General features: G+C 50.5%; 3 protein-coding genes across 6 annotated transcripts; 1 reads left to right on the forward strand and 2 right to left on the reverse strand.

Moving 5' to 3' along the window:
* Positions 1–116: 116 nt before the first annotated feature.
* sstr1b (somatostatin receptor 1b) lies at positions 117–3,334 on the reverse strand. The gene is made up of 2 exons (XM_061808870.1): positions 2,704–3,334; positions 117–1,798 (listed from the first exon to the last, which is right to left on the reverse strand). Exon 2 carries the CDS (start codon positions 1,732–1,734, stop codon positions 637–639), a length of 1,098 nt encoding a protein of 365 aa, XP_061664854.1. The 5' UTR covers positions 1,735–1,798; positions 2,704–3,334; the 3' UTR covers positions 117–636.
* A 155-nt stretch (positions 3,335–3,489) lies between these two features.
* On the reverse strand, positions 3,490–6,940 carry znf16l (zinc finger protein 16 like). The gene is made up of 4 exons (XM_061808879.1): positions 6,810–6,940; positions 4,767–5,624; positions 4,541–4,687; positions 3,490–4,453 (listed from the first exon to the last, which is right to left on the reverse strand). Exons 2-4 carry the CDS (start codon positions 5,491–5,493, stop codon positions 3,837–3,839), a joined length of 1,491 nt encoding a protein of 496 aa, XP_061664863.1. The 5' UTR covers positions 5,494–5,624; positions 6,810–6,940; the 3' UTR covers positions 3,490–3,836.
* Positions 6,941–7,531: 591 nt separating this feature from the next.
* cited1 (Cbp/p300-interacting transactivator, with Glu/Asp-rich carboxy-terminal domain, 1) lies at positions 7,532–13,041 on the forward strand. 4 transcript variants are annotated; one of them, XM_061808882.1, is made up of 4 exons: positions 7,532–8,022; positions 8,099–8,268; positions 10,013–10,113; positions 10,276–13,041. In XM_061808882.1, exon 4 carries the CDS (start codon positions 10,279–10,281, stop codon positions 10,798–10,800), a length of 522 nt encoding a protein of 173 aa, XP_061664866.1. In that variant the 5' UTR covers positions 7,532–8,022; positions 8,099–8,268; positions 10,013–10,113; positions 10,276–10,278; the 3' UTR covers positions 10,801–13,041. The 4 variants fall into 4 exon arrangements, with proteins under 4 accessions (XP_061664866.1, XP_061664867.1, XP_061664865.1 ...); XM_061808883.1 differs by lacking the exon at positions 7,532–8,022 and having other exon boundaries at positions 8,056–8,268; positions 10,013–10,137; XM_061808881.1 differs by lacking the exon at positions 7,532–8,022 and having other exon boundaries at positions 8,056–8,268.
* Positions 13,042–13,138: the final 97 nt, after the last annotated feature.

Raw genomic sequence — 13,138 nt, forward strand, 5'->3', positions numbered from 1 at the left:
CGGATGAGTGCTAATAGGAAACACATGTGAGCTGTTTATGTCCACGACCATTTTTCTTGGGTGGGTGGGGGGGGGGGGGTGGTCCTCGCTCCATCAACTCCATCTAATGTCTGTCTTCCTGCTGAGAAGTGATGAAGCATTTCAAAACAAAAGGCGGTCGCAATAGTTCACCTTTGCAAAAGTGACGTGACGGCAATCTAATGTGTCATTCTTTCGGACCCAGAGGCTGTTCTTTTGTCCTTTTCGGGGGGGGGGGAGTTTTGTCATTTTATTTGCAATTTAAGAAGCTGCAGCAAGTCCATAAACATTTTGCATGAATTTCCATCTACTGTACATGCAGACAAACAAATGGAAACAATGTAGTCTACTGCACTGTACTTGCAATCATGATCAACTACCGCGTACAATTGAAGGGCAATATGCTGTACTTTAGGTACAGTTATACAGTATGAACAAACATGGAAACAAGTTTTTAAAAAATACTAAATTGGGGCACTTGTAAGTCAAGATGCCAGTCTGTTTCCGTTGTAGTGAAAAGACACAAACGGTTTTGGAACTACAGAACGCAACATTCACAATCACGATGAAGATTTTATTTAGTCTCTGGACGCAGACTTTTCGTTTGGGGGGAGGTCTTCACACGGCGGTGGTGCGCGAGGTATTCGTCCCGTTGCGAAACGGCGCGTCAGAGGCGGCGAGGTCCTTGGGGAAATCCAGCCGGGGGCACGCGGCTCGTCCCTTGACCCCCACGGCGCGGTAATCCACCTGCTCGGCGTCCGCGCCGGACTCCAGCCAGCGGAAACACGCGATGCGCTGGAAGGAGCGGCGGAAGTGATCGGACACGAAGCCGTAGAGGATGGGGTTGGCGCCGCTGTTGGCGTAGCTCAGGATGACGAAAAGCTGGGTGACCACGGGGTCCGGCGGCCCACGGAAGACGCTGACCAGCTGGATGACGTAGAAGGGCATCCAGCAGAGGATGAACACGGCCACCACCAGCAGCACCATGCGAGTGATCTTCTTCTCGGAGGTCCGGCGTTGAAGCCAGCCGGCTTTTAGGCCCACCGCTCGCATCCTGGCCACCATGAGGCAGTAGCACAGACATATGGCCCCCACGGGGAGGAGAAACCCCAAAAGGAAGGTGTAGACGACAAAGGCTTCGGACCAGGACTCCTCCGGCCAGAGGAAGTTGCAGTCCACGGCGCCGTCCTGGGCCGGGACGGTGTCCGCGAAGATGATGATGGGCAGGATGACCACCAGCGACAGCGCCCAGATGCAAACGTTGACCATTTTGGCCACGGTGGGTCGGCGGTACCGGGCGGCCTTGATGGGGTGCACCACGGCCACGTAGCGGTCCACGCTCAACACGGTGAGGCAGAAGATGGACGTGAACATGTTGACGCCGTCGACGCTCAGCACCAGCCTGCACATGAGCGAGCCGAAGGGCCAGCGACGCACGGCGGCCGACGTGGCGAAAAAGGGGACGCTCAGCATGAAGAGTTCATCGGCGACGGCCAAGTTGAGGATGTAAATGTTGGTGGCCGTCTTCATTTTTGCGTACTTGAGAATGACGTAAATGACCATGCCGTTTCCCGTCAGGCCCACGCAGCAGACAATGGCGTAGATGGAGGGAATGATGATTTTACTGGCATCGGGATCCGGGTACTCCGCGTCGTCCGTACTCGCGTTCGATCCCAGGCCCTTTGGCTCAGCCTCAAGGCTCCGATTAAAATCCATGATCTCCAAGCTCGGCGCCAGTTCAAATTCTGCCGTCGCTACGGTTCGGCTCCTTTTTGTGTTCCTGAATAGACAATATAAGCAAGGTTATTCATTTGTTTTCTCGTTTGTGGCGACTTCGGAGTCGCGAGCTTCTCCTCGGCGCTTTCCAGCAAATCTCGAGTATCCCTTTAGCCCCCCCAAAGCGAACTGTAGGTTTGCTTTAATGACCGAATCCCGCTTTTGAAGTCGCATTAACGGTGCTCGCCGGATGGAATATGACAGGAAAGATTACTGGGGTTGCGGAGGTGAGCGAGAGAACGTTCCCGGCTTTAGCGCTGGCCTCCATTATCCTTTTCTACTGAACTAGTAGCAAGGACCGCGCATCCATTAACTGAATGGATAAAAGCGCAGACACATCTTGTCATTTGGATATAATGGAGGTGTATTCGGGTTGAAAAAAATAAAAATAAAAAAAATACGATGTTCTGTTCAATTTGTTGGATTAACTCTTCCGGCAGCCCCTCTCGTGCAACTGGAAGTTCGAGCAAATCGCCACCTTTGACAACTAAAATCAGGCACATGCTGTTTAATTAACGTCCCAATTACGCTTGTCTAATTGGAGGAAGAAGAAAGCAAAAAAAAAAAAAAAAGTCTCCGGTGCGTCATCAGTGCAGTCAGTTCTTCGTCTCGCGTCGATCGTTCCAACGTGCCTCGAAGCCGAGGTAACCGACGGGGTCTCGTCCGTCTGTTGGGGCGCGATGTCACCGCTTGCCCAGTTGAATTTCTACCAATCTACCTCCATTCCGACCTATCTTTCAACCCACTTTGTCCTTACCTGTCCTGGCCCTCCCCTCTCGCCGTACCTCACCTGTCCCACCTCGCTTCTTCCCCACCTTGTCCCCCTTTTACCTTACCTTAGCATCCCTGCCCACCTGACCTGCAAGCTGTATGAACGCATCCCACCATCGCTGTCTGCAATTTCCTCACCTGCCGGCTCGTCTGATCACGCCGCCGATTCCACCGGTCCACGCGTCGCATCCTCTCCGTCGTCAAGAGTATGTCAGCATCCGACTGCTGTGTGAGTAGCTTCACGTTGCCTCTCTCTCTCTCTCTCTCCCCCTCCCTCATTATTTAGCATGCTGTCTCAGTCTCACATCCTTCTTGCCGTCTATTCGCCAAGCTCCGTAAATTTTAAGACTCATCTCCACGTCTGATGCCGCGTGAAAGTGTGCAACTTTTAGCTGATGGACGACCGGATACACAGACTGCGAAAGAGGATCATAGAGAGCTTCATTTTCCATGAGATCATTTACACGAGATAAATCACGCTGACGTGACAAACGTCCTGTTGTTGAAACTCAACGTCAATTACATTTAAGCGCGGGGAATGTTTGGAACGGAGATTTGCAACGCGTCCTTTAGGTACACGAGACCCAACGGGAGAGCAGCGGCGCACAGATTATGATTATGGAGCATGTCGCAGGTGGCCGTCAGGAAGGAGATTGCGGACTTGCTCGGATCGCAAATATCTTGCTCAAACCGGGGATTTGTGGAAGTCGGGCAAAGATTGTTGCGTGGCTGCAGTGCCTCCTACAGCAAGTAGTTAGGACAACAGCTATTTGATTTGAGGCCTCAAACCCCTTTTCCATGTTCATTCACGTCGTGAATTTTTACCGCCGTGTCGTATTGCTGATGCACAATTGTACTCTTAACACCAAAAATATTGTGTAATATCTGTAAGGGGTGAACACAGAATACAGTCGGAAACACAGCGACTGGTTGATAGGTTTTTATTTTATTTTTTTAAAAAAAAAAGGGAGCTCGTCAGTGGTTAGCATTGACTTCAGTTATTCCGGAACGAGATTGGCAATACGTGGTTTGTAACTTTATGTAATGCAGGTTAAACACGACTACATTTGTGCACAAAGCGCGAACGGCGACGGATCCCCCAAGTCCAGAACACGGGTCGAGCGGCTCATTCGATCGTTCCCTGCGTTCGCGGGGCGTGATCTGAAGAGCGCGAGCGGACGGCGAGGACGCCCCACCCCCCCGGGTCCGTCGAGTGTCCCGGTGAGTTCATTGCGGGCGGTACGCGACCCGAAAGTCACGCGATCTTCGGGTCACTGCGCGGGCGTGCACCGGTGACTCTTGTAGGTTCCCAGGTGGCGAAAGCTGCGCCCGCACTGTTGGCAGCAGTACGGCGTGGCGCCGCTGTGGATCCTCTGGTGGGTGTACAGGTTGCCCAGCTCCTTAAAGCGCCGACCGCACTGCGGGCACGCGTAGGGGCTCTCGCCCGTGTGGACCCGCTGATGTCTCTTGAGGCCGGAAAGGACAGAGAAGCCTTTGCCGCACTGGAGGCAGGGGAAGGGGCTCTGGGCGCCGCTGTGAACCAGCCTGTGGCTCTTGAGGCGGGCGGCGTGGCGGAAGCGCTCCCCGCAGTCCGGGCACACGAAGGGCTTCTCCCCGGTGTGGATGCGCTGGTGCTGCCGCAGGTTGCCCAGGTAGTTAAAATGGCGACCGCAGTCCCCGCACTCGTACCTGCCCTTGAGCTGGGCCTCCTTTTTGCCGTCGTCAGTCGCCCGCCCTTTCTCCCCCACGGCCGTCGGCGGGGCCTGGAGAGCCGGGGCGCCGGCCGCGTCGGGGTGTATGAGTTTCACGTGTTCCTCCAGGAACGCCGAGTCGGGACAAAAAGTTCCGCACAAAGAGCAGATGAAGGTGTGGTTGGGGAACTGCTGGCCTGGAAAGGTCAAAAATTCCATTTGATGACCCTCGATAATGATTCTCCTTCCCTTCGCCACGCGCAAAAAGTCAATTCATCACCCACCTGCCTCGGGTTGCGGGTGCGTTCCGCCCTCGCCAGGGGAAGCGGGCACCGCGGAGAAATCGGCGGGCTGGACGTGCGGGAAGCGGGGCTGTTCTGAAGAGCTTTCTTCCTCCTCGTTCTCGTTCTCGCACTCGGGCTGCTTCCCAGCTGGAAAAAGCAAAGTAAACTTTTTTACCGTAGTATTCTGGAAGTCGGCTTTGAGCGTTTGAGGTCGGGCGAGCGTTACCCTTTAGGTCCGACGAGTACTCCATGGGTGCCATCCACTCGTAGTCGTACAAACGTCTGCTGCTGGAAGGCAGCATGTTGAAGATGTCGTCGGCGTGTCCGGCAGGCCCGGACCCGCCCATCCCTCCGTCCGGCCACAGGTGAAGAGGAGGATGCGGATCCTCTTCGTGGCCGCCCTGCTCTCCGCCTCCCTCCGCCTCCGTGGCCCCTCTCGAGTTCTTGTCCTTCATCAGATAGTCGCAAATAGCGTCAATGTTCTCTTTCTTCACCCCAGGCAGGAGGGACTTTTTCTCTCTTTTCGGGTCCACGCTGAGCATCTTGGAGCTCCGAAAGGCGGCGGCGGCGGCGGCGTCAGGAGCATCCGCAGCATCAGGAGCCTCCGCAGCATCAGGAGCGGCCACTTTGGCATCCCTGTGGACGTCGCTTAGCTGGGCTTTCAACAAAGCGATCTCGTCGCTTTTGTCCCTCAGCTCCATCTTGAGCGCTCTTATCCTGAGGGCGAGCAAATGTCGGATTTCGGTCATGGCGGCGTCCAGCGCGGCGCTGATGTTCCTGCCCAGGTGTTCGCTGACCGAGCTCACCGAGCACAGAAGCTCTTCGTCGGGCTCCAGGTTGAGGAAATCGCCGTCGGCGCGGCACGTCGAGCCGGGAGGCTCCATGAAGGCGGCCCCTTGTCGTTCGGGCGACAGGTGAGTGCCCGAAAAAGTCGGATTTCTTTTACGGCTCATTGGATGATTTGACGAAGAGCGGCGGACTTGAAGCTAGCCGGCGAGCTAAGCTAATGTTTTGCTGATTCGATTTTCCCGAGGTGGCTCGTGAAGCTGCCGTAGATAATCCAACCGGTTACGCCATGGAATTTCTTTCAAAACAAAAGCGACAAGTTGTGGCAGTGAAGTACCAATGAAAGAGCGGGAGGGGGGGGGGAGTGTTTATTTTGAAAGCGAGACGGAAATTTTCAACGCGCGTCGTGAGCCGCAACAAAAACTTTAGACGCAGATAGGACAACAAACGGCTAAATTTTATGTTGTATATTTAGATATAATTGTTGATAAAGATGCCCAGATGATACAAATATTAAAATCAGTCAATGCGCCTCAAAATACCCGACAATTATCATATGAATGGCATGAAAGCCGAATCGCTGCAGTTGCATTTTCGTAGTTTAGAAAATAAAAGTGAGGTGGGGTCGACTTGATACAATCTACCCGAGCGTCCCACTCGGGCGGAGCTCAGTCTCGCGCAGGGGTTTGCGTCCTTTGAAGTCAGAGGAAATTAATCACTTAATCACTGAAGATGCTAAAGAAAATGAACCAAGGTCACAGAAATTGATTTCAAAAGCAACTTAAATCACATAATTGTTTTTTTAAACTAGTTTGCAAAACCTTTTAAAATTTAGTTGTTTTTTTTTTTTTTTGCCTTTTGCATGTCATTAAAACGACAACAAAGCAGAAGCAATGCCAACTGAAACATGCATGCTGCTCTCTAGTGGACAAAATTATCCCAAAATTTTTTTGTGCACGTATGCGAGTGTGTGTGCGCGCGCGCGCGTGAGCCCTCTGTGCTAGACTCCTCCAGCCAGATGATGGCAGCTAATTATTGGACACAATGAAGCCATTTTACTTTGAATACAAGCTGGCCTCTTTTCGCTTGCCGCTCTTTCCACATTCTTTGTGTCTCTTCTCTGCACTTCACTCCTCGTTTCGGATTATTTCAGATCATAGTTTGACTTAATTTGCACGCAAAAAAAAAAAATCTACCTGGACATTTGCAAGACTATCAGTTTATGTGACACCTCTCCATGAATAAACGGCACAGGTGTATTTCGATCAATAATAAAGTATGGTACAAACAATTTCAGTCGTTCTAAAGTCAAGATTATATTTGATAAAGATGAGGGGTGGAAAATGACAATCTATTGCCCTTGTCAAAAGTATTTTCCTGTATTTGCTTTTCTTCCATAATTGAAATTGACACGTGCCGTCATGTACTCTACGTATGTCTCTTTCTCAAAAACGTATATCATTTTTTGTCAAATTATTTTTACCTCAGCCGGGGGGGGCAGGAAAGGGAGGACGCAGCAAGCGGGTGAGACGCATCCCACCTCTTTCCTTCCCACTTCCTTCTTTCCTGTCTGCATTCTCTTCCCGTTTCTAACTTCGGGAGTCACACCCCCAAAAGGCTGAAAAGGGCATCGAATCCAAAAAGCCAGTAAAGTGCATATAACACGGTTATAAAAGCTTTATGCGATTACACCCACCCACCTCCAATTGCGATTGTCGTCACTATGAGCTTCTACTATTATTTTGGTTGCAACGCGGGGACACAAACGCGATGTGCAGGACACCGTTGACAGCTCCACAATAGCCAGAAAACAGGACATCCTCCTCGGCCGCAGCCGTGACTCAGCCACTGTGCGTGCATGCGTGACTACGTGCGTGTGTGTCTTCGGCCGTCCACCTTTGCGTATTGCGGCGTTGTTTACCCGTGCGCCTTTTCTGGCAGCCCCCAAGCACTAGTTTGAGCTGAATGGAACTACTCGACTGACTTCAACGTAGTTCATTGGCACCTCAATTTGGTGCAAAGTAGCAGTAACGGCTTCAGTAAATCCGTTTTTTTGCTGTCGTGTAATGGGTTTACTTCATAGTTATTTGTACCCGAAGGCTAACACGTGTCCCTTGTGTAACGGGATTTTTATGAAGCTGTTTATGACTTTAACCATTTCCAAAAAAAAAAATGTATTTCAGTGAATGCACATTTGCTCTTGTGTTTTAGGACGACTCGTGTTTGGGAGTCCAAAAAAGTCGAACTCACAATTTTCAATGACCGTACTTAAATGGGGCGGGCACGGTGACTCGGCTGGAAAGCGTTGGCCTCCCAGTTCTGAGGTCCCGGGTTCAAGCCCAGACCTGCCTGCGTGGAGTTTGCGTGTTCTCCCCGTGCCCCGCGCGGGTTTCCTCCGGGCACTTTGGTTTCCTCCCACATCCCCAAAACACGCAACATTAATTGGACACTCTAACCTGCCCCTTGGATTGGCGGGCGACCAGTTCAGGGCGTAACCCCGCCTCCTGCCCGTCGACAGCTGGGATAGCCTCCAGCAATCCCCGCGACCCTTGCGAAGATAAGCGGCTAAGAAAATGGATGGATGTCCGACCCCCCCAAAATACGGGAAGATTTTAGGATGTGGATCTCCTGATCCCAAAGGTGGATCCGGCTCCTTGTTTTTCCTCGACACGCATGCTCTCTCACTTTCTGAGCTGGTGAGAAAGAGGGGAGGAGGAGGAGGAGGAGGAGGAGGAGGAGAAGGCACCACCAATGCTTTTCTATTGCGCTCAGTACTGAGGAGCTGACAGCGTGCGAGTGTGTCGCCGTCGAGGGGGGGAAACGTCCCTGAGAGTCCGGCAAAAGTGTTGACCGTTCTGCCCGTTGGCTCCGCGCCAGCGCGTCCCGGTCGCTCACCTACAAATGCGACCTTTCCCGGAGCCTTCGCCGGCCCTCTGTCGCAGGTGAGTAACTTCTTGCTCCGTCGCAAACTGACTGAAAACGCATCAGCGAGAGTTTGCGCGCTAAATCCGTGCACGGTCTTTCCGCTTGGTCGTCCAGACGCTGTTGACATAACACTTGAAACCAGGTCAAGTATTCCCTGGCGGCGCCTTGTCACATCACGTCATGCCCTCGAATTGGATGTGCTTATTATCATGTTATTATTCAAATGGCGGGTTGTTTGCAAAGAATTGTTTTAGTACAGGTTCAGAACTGCCCCCAAGACTCCAATGATCAGTTGCCCCATCATTGCAGATGACTGACTCAGTGCAGTTCTGTTGTATTGAACTTGACTGAAGCGCTGGGAGAAACCAGAAAGGAAATTTGTCAACAATCGCTTTGCCTCCGACCCTCCGTCGCCTTGATTGATTTCAATCTTCTACTTCACGTTTGTATTCCCGCAGTAGAACCAGCGCAAACGTCACTCGACCGAGTCGGCTGCGACCGTAACGACGGCAAGCACGACAGAAAATGGATGTCCGTAGTGGTTTTTGTCATTTTTGCGGTGTGTGTGGTCTGCCGCAGCCCGGCCATGACACTAATCAGTTGATGAATGAATACGCTCGCCGACCGAGCCGCCACCGACAGCTGTTTGGTGTCATTGTGTGCGTTAACTCTATTAGTCGAGTGCAGCTGCGTGCTTGCCTTTTTTTTTTTTTTTTTTGAAATTACGTGCTCAACGTACAACAGCGGGGCAGGGAGGGTTATTGTTTTTTTTTGTTTTTTTTTAACCATACTCAAAGTGTGTCCCTGTTGGAATTCAGGGGTGTGAAACACATTGCAGTTCAAGGGCCAGTTTGCCGTCAAATGGGCCGGACCACAAAAATCAGACCATATTTAATCTACAAATTAATGCTGTCCCGATAATTTTTGGCCCTTTATTTTAATGCAAAGTAAAACAACGTGATTTTTTTTTTTTTTTTTTTTCTGGGTGACTTGTCAAAACCTAAAATTTCCTCGCAAATTTAGCTTCGGTTTCTCACGTGCGTAATAACTGACGACGACGACGACGATGATATTTTAAGGCACAAAATTGATCACAGTAAATCTCTAAATGATCCTTATATTCCATAACCACGTGTAATTTTTCAGCTCAATTTATCTCGAGGGCCGGAGTGCGTCCTTCGGCGGGCCAGCTTGATACCGCTGGTGTAGATTGTCGGTCAACCGGGTCGTAGTAAACAGCAGCTGGAGATACGGGAGACAACCGTGTGCAGAACATGTTGCACCTTTAATTAAAAAAAAAAAAAAAAAATGTATTCAACTGTTGAGACGTTGATTAATTCATTGACATTGAATCAATACTTCCACGTTTTTCACGTCTTAAACAATTGAACGCACTTCTAATTCAATCTCATTCACTGCCAGCCCTCTTAGTTAACGTGTTAACAAATGACTTCTAAAGCCGTCAATGGCAGCGAAGGTCTTTTCATTACAGAGCGCAAGTTACTTTTGTCATCTGGTATTTCTCCCAGCATGTGACCCATTCAAACATTCTGTTGTTCACACACACACTGAGGCCGACAAACATTCCCTGAGCCTGCTCGTACCCGACGGCTTTTCAAGGTTCATTTGCCGCTCAATAGATCATGAGGAAAAGCAGACTTCAAGCAAATCCGTACACAACACACACAAATGCGGACTGGATTCTGGAGCGAGTCATGTGGTACCGTGTGTTTTTTTTTTTTTTTTTTTTTTTTTCCCCAGGCGGCTGTAACTTGGGTTTCCTCGCCGGTCAGACGGACGGGGTCACGGGTGCACGGAGGAGACGGGAAGGCCTCAGACCAGCGCTGGGATATTTCCTATGAGTTAATAATTCTTCTTCGACAAAAGTACAATTAGAAATGAGATCTATTTACGTGTTAAAGTTTTGTATTTTTGGAGTGCATCGTTTGCTCGGCACCAAAATGCCACCAGATGACTTTTTCGAACAAAAATGAATACTATGTTATTGTTTTTGTCTGGCGCAGGTGATGACCTCACTGGTGTTCTGTGGCACCGCGATGAAGGACCTCTCCTCTTCCTCTTCCTCTTCTTCTCTCAACTCCCAGCTCCACTACCCCGCCTCCAAAACCTCGACCGGGCCCTTCTCCACTTCCCCCGGCGCCGCCGTCCCCCCCGCCCCCAAGCTGCAGCCTTTCTGCCTCCAGACGGGGCCGCACCTCATCGCGAGCATGCAGCTGCAGAAGCTCAACTCTCACTACCAGAACCTGGTGGGGTCTTCGGCGGGGCACCTGACGCCCGGTGCCGTTCAGAGGGGGTTTAGGGCCGGAAACCAAATCCTGGGGCCCCCCGGAGGGGGGACAGGTGCGGGTGTCGGCGCGGGGACACAGAGCGCCGGCCCGAGTGGCGTGTCGGACTTTGACCTCGTAGACGAGGAGGTCCTCACGTCGCTGGTGGTGGAGCTGGGACTGGACCGGGCTAATGACTTGCCTGAACTTTGGCTGGGCCAAAACGAGTTTGACTTCATTTCAGATGTGCCGGCCGGCTGCTAAGCGAGAAAACTCCCAAGTAAAACGCCGGTGGACATTTTTGTCATTTTGACACCATTCAGACCTCAGTGAGGAAGGACCGTCTTGTCAATGTTTCTTAAAAAAAAAAAAAAAATAGCTCGTGCTAAAGGAACAGACTAGAATCCAAACAGTTTTCGTAAGTTTAGTGGATCACCTTCTTCCAGTTTTGTAGAAAATGGGTCGCTGGTTAACCTCCTTAGGAGACTAAAGACCATTTCCATGTCAAAAACAGGACAACTGAGCGATTAATCTGAACAACAGAAAAGACTGCTAATTAGCTAGCCCTCGTCAAGCTAACCTCCCAATATCGACGTGTATTATTTTCAAATCAATTTACACAATTTCCTTTCCAAACGCTTTTAAGCAACATCACGTTTCTGACCGGCGCGTCACAGAATCAACTCCGAGGGGCGCAAACCTCATTCGGGTCATTTCCTGTTGTCTCAGTGGGCCCCGCCCGTCTTTCTTCACAAATCACAAGTAAGCTTTTGTTTACGAGTGAGTGTCATGGTCAAATGTCCTGGAGTCGAACTCGTGACTGTAATATTCAGGAGGAAAGAAGCATGAAGGAGGCTAAACAAGGAGTCTTTGCCGTCTCCTGTTTCCTCGGCGGCGGCGCCGTGATGAGAACAAGCTGATGGACGGACGCACAAAGACACACCTGTTGCCGCCGCCGCCCGTCCGGGGACTTGAAAGCGGGACGGCGGACTTTATGATGAGCAACAGTCCGCTGGCTCTTTCCTCAACGGACAATATTCCACTGTGCTCTCACGACGTCGGGAAAGAAAAGGCACCTCTTTCTTTCTCGCGCTCTCTGGTTCTCTCTCTCCCCGCGGCCTCACAAGGATGCGATTGTCCGACAAAGTGCTTATCTCTCGGCACTCCCCTTTCTTTTCGTTTTGGAATCAAGCCGGAGCAGAACACTGAAACGGCGGCTGATGTGGGGCCGAGCTGGAAAGGACAACGAGCGCCAGTGTCCGACCGCGTGACGCGTCGTTCATTTCGTTTGTTTTGTTGTTATTAAGGTGACAAGAAGATGCTAATTAATGTGGTTGCTTCCATGTTTTTTTTTTTTTTTTTGCATTGCTTCCTGGTCTATTCCAATGCGTACTTTTCCTGTCAAGATGATTTGGGATCTGACATTCTTCTTCTTCTTTTCCTTTCGGCTTGTCCCGATTAGGGGTGGCCACAGCCTATTTCGTGCATCCTCCTCTCGAACACCCACTGTCCTCATGTCTTCCCTCACCACATCCATCAACCTTTTCTCTGGTCTTCCTCTCGCTCTTTTGCCTGGCGGTTCCAATATAGTCACTCTCTCGAACCTCGTCTCCAAAACGTCCAACTTTGGCTGTGCCTCGAAGGAGCTCATTTCTAATCCGATCCAACCCGCTCGCTCCGAGCGAGAACCTCAACATCTTCATTTCTGCTACCTCCAGTTCTGCTTCCCGTCGTTTCTTCAGTGCCACCGTCCTAGCGGAGACCCTTCTGTCACATAGAACACCAGACACCTTCCGCCAAGGGTTCCACCCCGCTTGGACCCGTTTCTTCGCTTCCTTAACACACTCTCCATTGCTCTGGACTTTGAAGTGGTCCAACCTTGCGATCTCTTCTCCCTGGAGCTTCAGTCTTCCCCCACCGCCCTCTCATTCACGCACATATTTTCTCTTTTACTTTGGCTAATCTTCATTCCTCTCTTCCTCTATCTTTCTAAATGTTCCTCCGCCTGTTCCCTGCTTTCACTGCAGATCACAATACCATCCGCGAACGTCACGGTCCGAGGGGATTCCAGTCTAACCTCATCTGTCAGCCTATCCATTACTACCGCAAACGGGAAGGGGCTCAGGGCGGATCCCTGATGCAGTCCCACCTCCACCTTAAATTCTTCCGACACACCTACGGCACATCTCACCGCTGCATTCGGGATATGCGCGAACATCTGAACTTGAAATGGTGGCAGGTGTCCACCGACTCCCACTGAACACGATTTTTAATGTGATCGGTTTGATTCCAAACAGCCAGTTCTACTCTCAAAAAGATTTTATTTCTTTTTTATTGAGTTCTGCATGTATACATAAATCGGGGGAATTATTTTTTTTTTTAAATAATTAATCATCAACAAAAACCTGGCTGTGTCAACTTCATATCCACTAGACTTCAAACCTTTTTCTTTTCTCTCACAATCATTCAGTGATTATTTCATACACTTTTTGCTCATTATTTTTTTTTCTTTTTGTCAATTGGAATGACTGAAGTTTTCTTGAGGAATAAAAAAAAAAACCCACTTGTATTTTCGTCCGGACAAATAAAATGATGCAACCCA

The sequence above is a fragment of the Syngnathoides biaculeatus genome, chromosome 21 (genome assembly GCF_019802595.1).
Source record: "Syngnathoides biaculeatus isolate LvHL_M chromosome 21, ASM1980259v1, whole genome shotgun sequence".
In the NCBI taxonomy this organism is placed as follows: Eukaryota; Metazoa; Chordata; class Actinopteri; order Syngnathiformes; family Syngnathidae; genus Syngnathoides; species Syngnathoides biaculeatus.

Bases quoted from the DNA above. Each gene is read 5' to 3' on its own strand.
- sstr1b (XM_061808870.1), bottom strand. From the start codon at position 1,734: ATGGATTTTAATCGGAGCCTTGAGGCTGAGCCAAAGGGCCTGGGATCG.
- cited1 (XM_061808882.1), top strand. From the start codon at position 10,279: ATGACCTCACTGGTGTTCTGTGGCACCGCGATGAAGGACCTCTCCTCT.
- znf16l (XM_061808879.1), bottom strand. From the start codon at position 5,493: ATGAGCCGTAAAAGAAATCCGACTTTTTCGGGCACTCACCTGTCGCCC. The intron at 4,688-4,766 runs GTAACGCTCGCC...TGCTTTTTCCAG, and splicing joins GTACTCGTCGGACCTAAAGG to CTGGGAAGCAGCCCGAGTGC. The intron at 4,454-4,540 runs GTGGGTGATGAA...TGACCTTTCCAG, and splicing joins GCACCCGCAACCCGAGGCAG to GCCAGCAGTTCCCCAACCAC.